This window comes from Argiope bruennichi, chromosome 1, assembly GCF_947563725.1.
Source record: "Argiope bruennichi chromosome 1, qqArgBrue1.1, whole genome shotgun sequence".
Lineage (NCBI taxonomy): Eukaryota > Metazoa > Arthropoda > Arachnida > Araneae > Araneidae > Argiope > Argiope bruennichi.
The window spans coordinates 119,328,824-119,345,717 of NC_079151.1; the positions used below are offsets into that span (position 1 = coordinate 119,328,824).

General features: G+C 32.0%; 1 protein-coding gene across 5 annotated transcripts in view; it reads right to left on the minus strand.

Annotated features, from left to right (window-relative positions):
- LOC129962065 (feline leukemia virus subgroup C receptor-related protein 2-like) overlaps window positions 1–16,894 on the minus strand; it is a 108,196-nt gene that overhangs the window by 20,682 nt on the left and 70,620 nt on the right. For 4 of the 5 annotated variants that reach the window (XM_056075778.1, XM_056075801.1, XM_056075785.1 and 1 more), the window contains exons 2-5: window positions 8,324–8,844; window positions 5,200–5,378; window positions 2,304–2,448; window positions 708–839 (exon numbers count right to left, since the gene is read on the minus strand). In XM_056075778.1, the coding sequence (XP_055931753.1) occupies window positions 708–839; window positions 2,304–2,448; window positions 5,200–5,378; window positions 8,324–8,844 (977 nt within the window). The remainder of the gene's footprint in view (window positions 1–707; window positions 840–2,303; window positions 2,449–5,199; window positions 5,379–8,323; window positions 8,845–16,894) is intronic. The other variant, XM_056075808.1, reaches the window with a different exon arrangement.

Sequence of the window (16,894 nt, forward strand, 5' to 3'; positions counted from 1 at the left end):
TACGAAATATTGACTTTTGTCGTGAATTCCGTATTTTTACGAATTTATCATGGCATCCTTGGCGAATTTTTTTGGCCATTAATCCACGGCATGTGGTTAATAGTATCCGAAAATTGAATTTGTGTTTCAGACACGTTTTTCTCAATCAATTGAAATAAAGATTTGACACAAAACTGCAATTTTAGTTGAAAAATCCCACACCTAATTTGATATAATTAAATCATTGCATTTACTTGTTTCTGAAAACACAGACCGACAGACAGTCAACCCATACTGGTTTTGGCTCAAACTTTGACAAATGTCTTCATTATAGATTTTAAATCTCTGCACCGAATTTTGTTTATCTAGCTCTCTTCGTTTTGTAGTTATCGTAACATATATTCGAACAGTTAGACAGACGGACTGCCTATAAAACTCAAAATTTGATAGAAATTTGTACATTTGGCGTAAAGTACGTGTACCAACTTTCAACAGTAGAACCTAAAACGTTTTTTAATTATCTTTGTCACGGACAGACGGATAGTTTCCAAAAATGTGTTTTTCGAACTCAGAGAGTTCTAAAACGTGGAGATTCGCCAAAATATCGAGTTCGAATTTTTTTTTGACGCCACTATACTTTCTCTATACTACGTATACGTACAAATAAAAATGATCAAAGTATTCAAAAAATAATCAAAGTAACTTCTGAAAAAAATCAAAATTCTTACCGTATCCTAAAAGCAACAAAACAAATGGCATATCATTAAAAAGTTTTTTTAATGATTTTGCGTAGTTTGTTTTACATGTAGGCTTAGTTGCTTGAGCTATGCTGGGAAAAAGCTTCGGCCTTTCTTGGAAAACTAAAAATAATAACAATAAAATAAATGAATAATAAATAAAACGAAACCAAATAAAGAAACAAATAAATGATTTATTGTAGAAACTTCTTTTTCTGTTTTGCATTCAAAGAATTGTTTGAGATACTTTATTCTCAAACCGTATTACAAAAGCAGACGATTTTTTTATATTTAAAATTATGTAACCAAAAATAAATTATTTATGTCTGTTGCTTGCTTTTCCTATTCAGAACTTTCTTGTAAATAATAGCTAAAAAAATTGAATTATTTTGCATTATTGTGCGGGTACCAATCTGAATTAATCATTCTTGAAATGTATTTCATAACAAAAGCAGACGAATTTCAATTCTTTATAAAGAAATGCAAGGAAAACAGAATTTCTACTCTTTAGTGCATTATTTTTCAGTATTATTGATTATTTGTGATCAAAAGATAAAATAGTTAAATAATTTTGAATCATTGTATGTAAATAGTATTGGATTTTTTCATCTTTGTAGCCATAAATATAAAGGGCGTGAAATTGAAATCCTGCAGAAATACTTCTTACCAACTGGAAATGCTTTAGTTATTTATTGAAGCATGTTACATTCATTCATCAACTAAATCAATTTTACGAATTTATAATTTTTTTAATGTTTTAGTAAAAAATCCGAAAAGTAATAGCGTAATTCCATGAATCTGATTAAATTTATCACTTGTATAAGTACATTACTATTTTTTTTGTTTAATTTACCTTTCACGGAATGGCAACAAATATTATATTGAAATAAAATTAAAAGCTAAGAAAAAGTTCCACGTGCTTTCTTCTTTTTTTTAATCTTAAAAATCATGAAAAACTACTTAAAAACTCTTACTATTTAATGCTATTTTAGAGCACATTAAACTTTTGCTACTGAATAGGAGAAGAATCTATAGAATCGCGTTATAGATTTGCTTTATTAAATTTGCGATCTGTATGAACTATTATTCTTACGTTCATTTGGGAATGGAAGTCATAATTTAAATAAAATAATTGAATGACAAGAATGATAGCTAAGCAGGGAAATTTTCTCCAAACTTTTACACCAACCGAAGTTGACCTTAAAAAAATTTTATCTTGCACCAGGTTCACACACAAAGCGAAACTTTGATAAATCTGTCACACGTGACAGTCTGAATCTGAAACCAAAATTCTCCTTTTCTCTCCTTTTTAAAATCAGTATGGGCTTATGTTTTTATGGTAAAGAAATTCTTATAAACTTCAGAAAAATTGATGATTTAAATGTTTTCATTTTATATCTTAATCGCATTTTTTTCATTAATTCCACAGCACATTGAATCGAGAAATCTTTAAATGGTAAGATTGCTATTTTTTAAATATCTCGGACGAAATCTATACGCCTTTTAATTATTTTTCTACTTTAAACTATAATTCTCTAAATCAGTAATGTAGTTTATATTTTCTCAAATTGTAAACAAGTTACCTACCAAAAATAATTACCACTAGAATGATTGTGTTGATAGCAGCCATTGGATAAGCAATTATGCTCAACTCATATGATATATCTACTTGATCTGTACAATTGTTTGTCATGATTGTTGGTGGTATGATGAATCCAAGTGCAATGCCTAGCTGCCAAAGGGAGAAACATAATAAGTATTTTACAAAAAACAATAGATTGTCAAATTATTTTATAACTTTGTGCGGTTATGAACAAAAAAACACAGTCAACACAATGTAACTCAGTAAATCATTTATTAAGCCGGTTCTATACCTCTTAATATACAAGACACATTGAAGTGGGTTGGCGATTTTTAAAATAGGATGTTAAGCAAACAATGACATTTATCATGAGAGACTGTTTTTATTAACAAAGACAAAAAAAGTAAATACTTTTGTTAGTACGATTCTTTGTGTTAGTACCACATTTCACTGATAATGGAGAAAACTATTTGAAATCACAAGTGCTGTGCACGCACACAAAATATATATACGAGCAGTTGCATCAAGCACGGGTATAAATGGGCCAATGTTTGAGAGAGTATCAATAATTCACATTGACACATCTGTATCTTGCACAAATTTTAAGCTATCTTCAGTGTCTTGTAGGATGTACCTAGAACAGTTGGGTTGGACAAAGCAATACGAGGGCCTTTTTGAAATGATCAGATGGTTATTTTCCGAAGAATCATTTGTATGCCTTGAATATGCCATTTGACTGCCCGCAAGCCACCAGCAAGGGTATAAAATGCCCAAGTATTGGCCATGTAAAGATTCAGCTACCTTGTCCTGAGACTCCTGTTAACTACTGTAACGTTCCCTGGTTCCTAAACTTGATAGTTGGCATTTCCGACCAGCTGTGTCACCAACTGTGTAACACCCCCACATTGTTAAGTGTTTCCAGACTGCCAGATGGGGGATCCTCTCTTTTAGTAGGGTCATCTGGTCATTAGCTGTGTCCAGATAAAGAACCACGCGTACGTTTTTCGTCGTTCCAGGGAAATAAATCGTATCCTCAGAGGGAAGCGCGTCAACCATTCGGATGTTAAATATTATTTTCATTGTAAAGGGTCAGCTACGAGGATAAATCATTGGAGGACATTTCCCACGATAGACTGGAGACTATTGAGGTTTTTTCTGAACAGTTATTGGGTAAAAGGAAGATAAAATGCACCAATCTGAAAATAAGAGGCTGGGATTTGACAGAAAATAAAACGCGTAATTTTTGAAAGAGAACAGGAAGAGTTGTTGAGAGGAGAGGTCAGAGAAGCTTCGTGTGATTCGGGCTTCTGAGTTGAGATCCACCCAATGAAGATCGGTGGATTCCTAGGGCTACCTCTGTAGTAGCCAGATACGCTAACAGCCTGTTAGCGTTTCTTGTGAGATTGTTTCTCCGAAATTAATCGAGAAACTATTTATGTTTAATTTTCAACTGTGTTGTAAATGTTATCAATCATATTAACCTAGATTAGAATGAGTTGTTCTTATGTACATAAGGCTGTAAATAAAGAAATCGTCTTTAAACGCTGCCCTCTTATTTGATCGGACATGATCCACTCATTACACCACTCAGGTTAGGCGGTATCTTCCTTTGAAACTATTTGATGGATATCAAAATACTTTCAGAAGTTTCAGAGAACAATAGTCTTGAATGTACAGCTAATTTCTCAATAGCGCTGCAGAAAATATTTGCAATTTAGTAATTATTTAAAAGTAGTAGTAGTAGTTAGGTAAATCTCATTTCATTATTGTAATGGCAGGTATTTAAAAAAACAAAATTCTGTTATGATTTTTGACGGTTTTTCAATGACAACTTCTGAAATCGTAGCGCCATTTGCAACTAATACAAGGAAAGTTATTTACAAAATTCTCAAGCTCACTCATTAATTCCTTGTAAAAATGATTCTAATTAGTTTAATAGTATATTACATTATTTTAGCAGTCACCGGTACTCTTGTTGGTACCTTGCGGTTAGTTATTGATGTAGTTATTTCGGTTTCAAAGTACCCAGCATTGTTCTGCAATGTATTTCGGATAGCTTGCAGAAACTGATGTAAATGAATAGAATTTAAGACATTGATTAACATGGAGCTCATCGATTAGACCCATGGTCCACTGAATTCAAGCCACACCGTTAAGTCGCGATATTGATTATTGATTGTGATTATTGATTCATTGATTATATAATTTTTATATTATTTCACTGCTGGATCATCAGATACACTGATCAAGTAATATACTTATAAATCTTCCTAAAATAATACAGAAAAGATTGTATTTTTCAAAGATTATATATAAAGATTGTGGTGGAATACCATTATGAACAATGCAGTGGAAGCAATAGGTTGTATGTTTTCGGGAACATTTCTTTAATGATCACATTTCACACAAACACAAACACGCAAGACAAGACATTAAAGCGCGCATCTCACAGAACAGCACTCATCTCATTATATTTACAATCGCAATGCACTATGGTATGCGAACTTAATCAGGTATCGCCATCTATTTTCCAAAAGTGAAGAGAGTGCAAGGCAACTGCTACAAGATTATATTTTGAAAGTAAATATTGTTAGTTAATAATAAATATTTTGTGCAACACAATTCACTGTTTAAAAGGATTTATAATATTCATAGTTGAGATAGCCAGTTCCTTAATAAACTTTCATGAACGAACCATTAATGCTTTTTTGGTTTAACGTAAATCTAAATGAATTTTTATCACATAATTTAATAGAACTATATTTACCATCTCTTTGACAAATCACTTGTTGTGTTATAAGCTAATCCTTCAAAATTATTTTCTACCTCTTTAGTATTTCCAAATATAGTTAGCAACAGGAGGAATCTGATTTTCGTGAGTAAGGAAATAAAGCAAATTACCTGATTGCCAAAGACACCCATGGCACACGCCAGTCCTACTTCGCCAGCCCCAAACCAGACGCCGGCAATGAATGGGGGAAGACTAAGTACAAATACCTGCCCCAAAGCATAGATGGTTTGGCAGGCCATGATGACGAGGTAGCGATCGGTTGAAAATGAAAAGCATTGCACCCAAGAACCTGAAAATTACAAACGATCTCCAATTTAGAAAAAACAAACAACTACAAAGCCTTTCAGTAAAAAGAAAATTTAAAAAACAAAACCATAGGGAATTTGCGGAGTTTTGGTGTGTTTTTTTCCCTTCCCTCTCTTTCAACCTTTACGAATTTGCCATAGAAGAACGTTTTACAGCTCAGATGATTTTAAATTTGTGACAACATTAATGTGGGGTTTTTTTTTTTTTTTGAATTCCAGACACTTCTTCATTTTTTTTGTAAAATTAAGTAGTAATTTTTAAAAAGTAGTAATTTGTAAAGGTTTAGTAGTAATTTGTAAAATTTTGTAATTTTTTTTTAAAGTTTAACAAATTGCTGAGCTGAGGACATGCTGGCTCGGAACTTCATTATAATTGGTGAGTGTGGTTGTATTTTTTTCCATCACATACCTCAACCACTTCATTCAGTGATGGCGGCGTGGTCGCTATACATACCCCAACCGATAAAATGGCCTTTCGAGTTGCAGACATTGGGGGCATAGGATAGCGTTAATAATAATAATAATAATAATAATAATAATACTTACACGACGCATTATCAGTTCTATTGATTTAATTTTTGATCTAACTGGACTAGAATTTGTCGAGATTCTGATATCCTTCTGAGATGGTTCATATGCAACACTCAAGTAGCAAATTATTTATAGCATGTTGCCTCCATATTCTATGCAACCTTACAAATTTATAAGTATTATTTCTTAAATTTTTCGGATACTGTTAAAATTAGAAATGATATTTTTAAAAATTATGGGGTTCATTGAAAATATGTGGTGCCATAATACCAATTATTATCCTTGAAATGGAAAAACTTACGAATTCTAAAGTGCATGATTTTAATCAATAATAATTTGATAGTGAATCCGGGAGTTTACAAGATTTGTCATAAAATACCTTCAAGAGAAAAAAAATCAATTATTAACAAAAAATATAATGAAAAATTAATTAAAAAAAGTCTTTCTTTTTAGGAGATACAGGAAGACACTAGCTACTACTCATTTGAAAATTATTTTTGGAACAAATCTAAGATAACTTCTGAAAAGCCTCTCTTGTAAGTCATCGATCATTTATTTTTAGGATATTTAGCTAAAAAAAATTAAATCACTCGCATGATCAACATTATTTTTTTGACCCATCCATCGTTTTAAAATTATACGAAGTCTATCTCAAAATAAATCTCATGCAGCTTTAAATTCGAGTGCTAGTCTAATATATTCAATCAATAACTATAAAAATATCAAATTTATTTTTCATATATATTTATTTCTTTGAATACTTACGACACATATACTCTCGACTAATCTTTCGAAAACTATCATTGGTATCATTTTAAGGTAACTTTTAAGACTGTAACTCATTTAAAAACTCGTTCACTATAAATAAAGTATTTAACTAAAAAAAATGTTTACTCCTACGACGTCCAAAGTTATGTTTAGACCTGTGTCGTCAACACTATGAAGTTCATTTCAAAATATGTCTAGTACGACTTTAAAATAAGACGCTAATCTAATAAATTTAATCCATTAACTGCAAAACTATTTTAGTATACATTTCTTTGGTCATTGCCGCAAAGTCTTTATCACTTTGAAGAAACGGCACATACACCATCTCTAATTACCTGAGAATTATTTTTTTATTACAGTCAGTCACCATGTTACCACAGAACTAAGCCGTATAAACAGGGATTATTGTGACTCCCTGTTATGTTCATTAACTATCCAGCTTTCGCATAAGAAGGCAACGGCCAACAAAGGTTCAAAGAATCCTCAAACTGCTCGTAAAAGGCTAGAAATCTGCCTGAAAATTATTGTTGGAACAAATATAAAATAATTTCCAATATTATTCCTAAATCGCAAACCATCTTTGATGAATTAATGGAATACTCACCGAAAAAAAATTAAAAACGTTCTAATGACAATCATTATTATTAGACCTATACATTCAAATCTAGGAAAATCATTTCAAAATAAATCTCGTCAATAAAATTCAATCAGTTATTACAAAACTATGTCAAAATATATTTCTTTGCCATAAAGTATTTATCTCTTTGAAGACTAACGGAACGTATTCACTCAACTAATGAGTCACCGAAACATTAAGGTGTACGTACACACTAGAAAATTTTTTCTTTAATTTTAACTTTAAAAATCCAGTATTTTTACAGTAGGTTATTAATATATGTTTAAACTCATTTCAGTGAGAAAAAAATCATATTACACTAATTATTAATTAATTAAATAATATTTAATGAGCTAATTAGCCTATTTTTTGAAACAAAATATCTTAAATTCTAATTTGTACAGACACACAATTCTAGTAGGAAATTCATGCCTAATATTAGTCTTCATGTTGTCTGCGTCAATCAAGTTATAAAAATATATAGTTTTTTTTTAAACAATTTTTTCATCAACGATCAATAGAAAAAGCGAGATTTTTTCAGCAATTTTAACTTTTAATAATTAGTTAAAAATTATTAAAAATTTATTTCTATAAATATAACTTTGATTGAAGCACAAAACATTCGCTATTTTATACAGATTATTTTGATATATAAATAACGGTATTTGGTTCATTTCTTGGTGAGTTATGATTGTTTGAATGAAGCAACATAGTGGAAAAATATCATTCTTCATAAAATGAGTTTTAAAAACACCGTAACTAGAGTTTTTAATGAAAGCACCTCAAGAAAAATAATTATAACTCGAGAAATATTTCGAAAATTGACAACATCTTGGTATCGCTTAAAAGCTAAAGGATCAGAGAACAATATTAAGCAATAAAAATATTCGATATTTTGAACGATTTTCGAAGTTTCAAGTGTGTACATACACCTTAACGCTGGTATAAATCTTGGGTCACTTCCGAGATTTTCTGACTCGCAAACCATTCTTCACGCATTTATAGAATACTTACCTAAAAAATTTAAAATAGCTCCAATGACCAACGTAATTTTTAGACCTTTCTTGTCCATGAGGTACATCACTGGAAAGACTAATGGCAAGAAGAGCACCATGTACACAACGCAAGTCCAGTTGACATCTGATAGACTGACATCGTAGTAGCATGCTACGATATCTGCTACGACCGTGTACTGGAACTGCGGGAACCCGTTCATCATCGAACAGAGGGCGAACAGGAACAGCATCAAGAATCTCCTTCTGTAAAGCCTGATGTCATGCGAACAGGACTGCTTCCTTATGGCCTTCTCCACGTTGACGATACTTTTATCACTGGACTTGTGTTTGTCCGCAGATGAGTAGGAGGAGTCAACGGGACTTGTGTTGTACAATGTTCCTGTAACGTTTGCAATTTTGGGGTCATTGTTGTGTTGTGATGAAATGTTTTTCGAGTAAAAATTGACTTCGAAGCAGCCAGCCTTCGGTCCAGATTTTTGATAATCTTCCATATTTTTCTGATGATGAGGGTAAAATCTTCTAAAAACAAATAAAGAAATTAGTAATTTGTTTTAAAAAAATGAATTTTGCAAGAAGAAATTAAGAATTTTCATGCATTTGCGAGAAATAAGTCTGACACCTAATTTTTGGAAGAAGCTAATTGCCATATTACGCCCATTCATATCCCCTTGAGAGGCACCGCAGATAAAGGAATGATTTGGTTTGGTTTGGTTTGGTTATATTAACGTCCCGTTTGAAGCAACACTAGGGCTATTTTGGGACGGACCTCGTAATTTTGAACCACGGTCAGATGACGAGGACGATACCTGAGCTGGCACCCCCCTCTCCACACCACACCACACCACACCAACGGGAGGACGTTTGGCATGACGGATTTAACGTGCAACATACCCCCTTACACTACGGTTCTTCGGTGGAATCGGGTCACGAACTTGAAACCTTCCGGTTCCGAAGCCGAGACCTTACCACCGGGCCACCGCGGCCCGATAAGGGAATGAGGAACTTCCTCTATAATAGTGGGTTCTTGCCACCCTTGTGGGTACAGAAATGGTATGGGATCAGCTACCTTTATGGCATATCCCGGCATAACACCGCTTCATTCCCCTGAAACTATAGTCTACTGGTTATTTAAAAAAGTGTAATGGACATAAAATGGGAGAGACATTGGAAGACGCTCCTGTTCTACCCATAACTATGACTATCGACGTCTGACATTTATTGTGTAAAATTTGGTAGGAGGATTTTAACATTAGAAGATAGAGGTAGGGGGGGGGTTGAACAAAGCCGAGAGCAAGGAGCTGGCTGAGATTCAAATGAGAAATGGCAGTGGCTTTGTAAGCAAACTATCAAATAGAGACTGAAAACTTTTGGTATTCTAAATAAACAAGAAACAAAGTTCAGGAAATAATAAGAATAACAATAATAAAATTATTAACAAAATAAGGCTGCTAAAAAGGAGGGTATATATATATATATATATATAAAAGTGCAAGAAAAATACAAAGATGAAAATAAAAGGGCAAAAAACAAACAAATAAGTGCTATATAAAAGAGCGAAAATAATATATATATTTAAGCAGATTCGTAGCCGAAGACTGAGAAAAGACACTTCGAAATATTAATTTCGTTTTATATCCATCCAGGGAGGCATGCTTTATTTACGAGAAGGTGTGGACAAGGCACGCTCGTTCACAGTGAGACACAAAAGCAGATTAGTGTAAAAAGAAGGGGGAAAATAATTTTCACAGTGCTTGTATACAATGAAATTTTGATAGGGATTTCTCTACACGCGCCGATTTAGATAAGGGAAACACAGGGATCTTTTAGAAGAATTTGTTTCGATCAGCAATTTTTATCCCTTCACTCGGAGTAGGAACTTGTCAGCTTTTAGCCGATTTAGCAATTTTAGAACGTGTTGAATTAATTAAATAGAAAAAGTGGAATGGGATCAGGAAATAAGAGAATATTTTAGTATGAAGTTGATATGGGCTAAATTAAACTGAAAGTTAGGAAATTAATTAAGTTTAAATTAGATTTTAAAATATCATTACATACATATTATATATTACTCTTACTACTAATATAGTTACTGCATTATCACTCTCAGAAAGAGTGTTTTTTAAATTTGAAAAGATCTTAATTGTCTTCGAGATCACAAATCATTCTTTGAATAACTTTCTCCCCACCTCAGAATAACACTTTTTAATGAAGAACAAGGGGTAGAGGAAGGTGGGAAGTGGATAAAAGGAAACGGCGTGGAGGAGGACGGGAGAGCGCTGGACGTTACTGAAAAAGAAGGGTATCGAGAGCTCTAATGATTATAATTCTATAATCATCATAGCTCTCGATATCTCTATAATCATATACTGTGCAAAGTACTAAGAGAATACTATGTTAGTCAAAACACAAATAAACGATGTACGTTAGTCCCGTTTAATCATTGATTGGAGTAGCTTTAAGCAACTATATCTCTCTATATCTTTCCTCCTACGGGAAGGGATGTACCGTGGCCAGTGATGGTCCTTAGGGATGATTCCCGCCTATGCTATCTTGGCTTTCCGATCAATCAAAATTTCCGTGTGCCTTCGAGGGTGGGGGTGGGGGTCGGAATGGCTGTTTATAGTTAAGGTTATGCCCAATTTTAATAATCCATCAAAACATAAAATTCTTGATGGGATATTGAAGATCATATTAAAATGTGTCTTTACGTAATACTCTAGAATAATAGAACAATAACAATACTCCAGAATAATTCTTTGTTCCCAAATCTGTTTTAGAAGTAAATCAGGTTAAAAGGGATTTTTTTAATGGAATTTGATAGATATACACTACCTACTTTACTATAACTCTACTTCTTTTCTTATTACTTCTAAATCCACTACTTTTACTAGCTTATAAATACAAACACCACTTGTAAATTTTGTGAATGATTTTGGCGTGCTATAAATCATGTATTTTTAAAATATTTTTCATTTTTGTCTACCATTCCACATATAAATTTTTACGGCGATAATGTATTTATTAATAGAAAATTATAATGTAAAATTAGGTATGTTCCCATCTTTATTCACAGATACCCATAGTCCATTTATAGTTTTAAATCCATGGTTTTTCATTCCTATATGCAACATTTGATGATGATGATGATGTCGTGTCCGCGTTACCACGGAAAGGGGGTGCAGTAGCATCTGAAGGTAAAGACCCCTGACCACCCGAGGGCAGAAGTCTGACTTCTAGCTCATATGAAGATGACACGCACACATTCGCTTGCACAACCCCTTTTTACAGCAGGGCACATTCACACACCTCACAGATAGAACACAGATGAAGAACAACCATGCCCAAACCGGGATTCGAACCTGGGACGCCCAGATCACGGAGAAGATGCGCTACTCCTATGCCAGGAAGCCGGCGTATGCAACATTTCAAAAGGGGCAAAAGTTCATGGAGATTCATTGACTTTTGATGCTAAACTTGCGAACCAAATTTGATCCCTCTGATTCTTTGCATTTTGCAGTTGTGGTGGGCATTTTTACTCCGACAGCCACGACAGACAGAGTTCAACATCATAGATTTTGTTTAAATTTTACTAAAATTCTTTGTAAAGATTTGTCATCCCTCTTACTCAAACTGTTTCTGAATTACTATGTTCAGTGACAAATATAATTCCAAAATTATCTTTTTATTTTCATGTATGCGTGGTATGGAGAAAGTATAATGAACATCAAAAAATTCGAACTCGAGATTTTGACTAATATCCAAGTTTTAGTTTGGAAAATGTCTGTCTGTGACAAAGATAACACAAAAATGTTTTGAGTTAGACAGCTGAAATCTAGTATACAGTCTTTAGACCAAATTTGTAGATTTCTTTCAAATTCTGAGTAAAATCTGAGAAGAGGAAATTCGTCTGTCCGGTTGTTCAAATATAAGTTAACCCTTTAAAGGGCCATTTTTTTCTAGTCATATTATGTTAAAATATTTTGTGGCTTGAAATTAGAATAAGAAAAGGGATTCATTTAGCTTATTAGATAAATTTAATGTGATTAATGAATTAATTTGGTTAATTAATAATTAATTAACAAATCAAGACACATCATTTTGTCTGAGATAAAGAACTGAAGCATCTAAAATTCTGACTTACTAAAAAAAAAAGTGTCAGAACTGATGCCAACCTACATAATTTCATACAAAGATTGATAAATTTGGTAGTAAGCACGGCCCTAGAAAGAGTTAACAAGCTAACCAGAAAATGGAGAAAGCGAAACTAAGAAACGTAGATACGATTCGGCACACAGATTTAACATCTGTAGTATAGAAAAATTTTGATCTGGTTTAAAAATGGTTTATTGTCTGTCTATCTGTACTTTCCGAAACATATAAACGTAATAATTCAAAAACACAATGACCTAAACATGTTAAATTTAGTATAGGATTTTGTGAATAGAAGCGCAGTTTCATGTCAAATCTTTGTTTTACTCAGTCGAGGAAAATGTGTCGAAAGCACAAATTCGATTTTCGCATAGTATTAATTGCCAAAACATTCGTCAAAGATGACACGATAGATTCAGTAAAAATGCTAAATTCACGCTAAAGGATAATATTTCTTAACTACTGTAAGTCAATGCCATGCAAGGCGTTCCCTGTAATGCCGGGCCTACACTCGGCCAGTTATAAGACGGCAGATAGATAGCGCATGTGTAGAAAGGGATTGATTTATGTTTGCCACAATTTGATAAGATAGTTTCAAGTATTCCATGCTTGGCTATAAATTGTCGTTTTGGCGTCCCTGGATTTTTCTTTTTCACTGCGTATCGTATTAAAATGATGGATATTTATACAAAAAACATGATAAAATAAAAAAAAGTCAACATACTTAAATTTGAAAAACTTTAGAAAAGAAATAGCAAATGAAATTTTTAAAAAAAGCACAACCTCGCATTAGAAAGAACAAAGGGCAAAAAATGTCGGAATTAATCTATAATAAGTTATCAATTTTTTCACGCCAAAAAAATCGCCAAATTCCACAAACACATGCGCAGTAAGAAAAACTATAAAACAGCGGCTCGTAGTTGTCCTGTCGGAACAATTACTTGACATCGACCGAATAGCCTTTTTCAGCCTTTTTACGCATGCGCTGCCTATTTGCCGTCTTATAACTGGCCGAGTGTAAACCCGTTATAATGACAAATTTATTGAAAAGTATGCGAGAAAGCTTTGAAGAGACCACTCCCGCTGGTTCGAACACCGAAAGGTTTGAAATCTGATGATTCCTAAAACTCTCTATACAAATGGAAATGCATTGAATACTTGACTTATCTATGTATTCGAAGTAATTTTAATATTGAATTATAATCGTTATGAATGGTTTATTTTTTGCTTACAACTATCGAAATTCGATAAATCGATGCACATATGGCACTCGGACAAAACAGTTAAGTGGTTAAATGTTCTATTTAATATTCAAAATGGCAGTGTTATTGACTAAATTAAGAAAAGCAACAGAATTAGATTCAATAAATTCATTCACTTTTCATATCGTTCCTTTTTCTTTGCTAGCATAGCTCTTTCTTTCTCAACTATTAATCGAAGTAATGAATAGTTATCAGATGATTCTTATTAAATAATAAATTTATTCTTTTTACTATTTTTGATTTAAATGCCTGAAAGTAACGAACAAGAAATGGAATGATAGATACATAAATTTTATTCCTCGATTTCCATTTCGCCATTGTTAAGGCTTCTAGAAAAAAAATGACAAATTACGTCATTAGAGCTGAATATTGATGTAGAACTTGAATGCTCAATTCATATTCGTCTTAGAATTGTGTTGATTTCCTTCATCTTTTGTTCTGTATTGGTCATCCAATAACTCTTTTGCCTTTATTTAAAGTAAGGATGTTTTTAAAAAATTCAACTTATTTATGATATGTTACAGCACAGAATTTTACAAATATATATATATTTTCCGATGTAGAGAATTAAGCATTCAGAAGGTGAAATTATATTTAAGATGGTCGTTGCCATGATTGGTGCCTGTGATTCTGACCACTATCTAAGAAGATACTTACTTATTTGTTCTATTTTAATTGTGTAGAGAAAAATATCTAATTAGATAATAAGTATGAACCACAGGCGATTCACGTGCTGAGCAACGTGTCAAAACAAAGAGATATAAATTAAACTTAGGACTGTTCTACTCGCATCAAATTCTACATTTACAGAAAACTTTTGCTGACATGCGAATGTAAATGACACGGCAGTTAATGTATTAAACCAGCGGGCATGGTCTTTCAGAAATTTTCTAGGTTTAGTTTAATTATATTAACTTCCCGTTTTAAAGCAACACGAGGGCTATTTTGGGACCGACCTCGTAATTTTGAACCGCGGCCAGAAAACGAGGATGACATCTGAGCTGGCAAGCCCCCCCCTCCAAACTTCCACACCACACCAGGGGGGTCGAAATTTTCTAGGAATGAAAGTCTTACCCCCCAGGTCTTGCATAAAATTGTAGATATTGGTCAAGGTCGTGAACTCCATGAGTGCTCAGATTTTTATTTTCGGAATACTGCATATGAATGTTTCGTATTTTTGAATACAGTAAACAAAATTTAACATAAATTTTGGCTATCCTATTTGAACCAACTGAAACCAAATTTTAAAACAAAATAAAAAATTTCAATAACAAAAATTTTTATATGGTATATTTATTTATTTAAATCATTGCATTTATTTAATCCATAAAATTATAAATTCATTAATTTAATCCATTTCGCATTTACATATATGCGAAGTTACAAACCAAAAGAAGATCAATTCGTTGATGGATTTGGCTCGAAATCTGTTGCGGATCTACGCTCAAGACGATCAATTTGTTCTTTACATTTTATAGTCATCATTTTTATTTATACTTGAACAATCAGACAGACAGACTTCCTTTGAATCGATTTAATACAAAATCTTATTGAAATATAAAAAATTTGTTTAAATTTAAATTTTGTTAATAAATCCTAAAAAAATTACTTCTGATAATATCTCTATGAATTCCATTATAATTGAAATGTTACAAATAATTTTTATTAACTGTCACCAAAATTGTTAAATAATTTGTTTTACTTCTGCTTAAATTATTTTCATTTTAATATTTAAGCACAGGGACATTCCGTACCTTTGTTACTGTTGCAGTTTGTTTCATTTATTGAGACCCTAAAACTCTCAACCCCAATTTCGAATGTTACGAACCATACTTACAAGCAAATATCCTTATCGTCATTAAATAAACATACTTTATACTCTTAAATATTTAAAAATAAAATATCTATTTTAATTTAGGGTAATGATGATGGGTAGGTGCAAGGTTCTTTTGAAATCAATGTATTCCATTATCCATTGTCCATTCATCGTTAATGTAAGATTTACCCTTTCTAAGGTCATGGGAAGTATGTTTTCCACTAAATTCAGTTATCTCTGTATGAAGTTATGTAGGATGAAATCAGTTCTGACAAATTTTTCAACAAGGCAGAAATTAGGTACTTCAGTTCCTTTTCTCACTCAAAATGGTGCCACTTGATTGATTACTTAATTATTAATTAAATAAATTAAATAATCAAATTATATTTATCTAATAAGCTAAATGAATAATTTTTCATAAAATAATCTTGATTCTAAAAATATTTTAATATATCATTATCAGAAAAAAATGGTATTTTTAAGGGTGAAAACATACCCTTTAAAATGAGCAATTGCAAGACAATGCTAGCAGCAATATTATTCAATTAAAATAAAGTTTGATAATGCATTTCAATACGGTGATTATATTTTAAATTTTTCTAAAGAAAGTAATTTTTATGCCGTCATTGATTTTATCTTTTCATAGTAAAAAAAATTAAAAAAATCTTTCAAACAACATCCAAAGATTTCCTAATTAGTTTATTTACCTTTACAAAATAAAATTATATTTTAGAAGTATTTAGAAAATATAAATTTATAAGCAAATAATTATTTGAACAAGTTGATTATCATCAGTTCTATTTTCTTAAGTTTGGGCTTTGAGAATGAGTTACCACAAAAAATTAATATCTGACAGCGGTAAAAAATTAAAAGGTTCATCCCCAAATAGTCCTTATATTGCTTCCAAACGAGTCATTAATATGATTAAACTAAAAGTATATTATATGATGATATAAAGTTATTAATATGATTAACTAGTAAAAGAAATTGATCTTTTTTGTATAAAAATGAACTGAAATTTCTAAATCTCAATAAATGTGTTAATAAGATGCACATTCATAATGGCTTGTTCATTTCGCGACTTCCTACACTAAATTTAACACATTGAATTCTGCAAATGGAATTTACAGCTTAAAAACAAGTATCGTGAGATTTATTAGATTAATACTCCTTTTTACTTTCTCGTATACATAGTATAGAGAAAGTATAGTCGAAAAATTCGTATAGAGAAAGTATGGGCGAAAAATTTGTATAGAGAAAGTATGGGCTTAAAAATTCGTATAGAGAAAGTATGGGTTTAAAAATTCGTATAGAGAAAGTATGGGCTTAAAAATTCGTATAG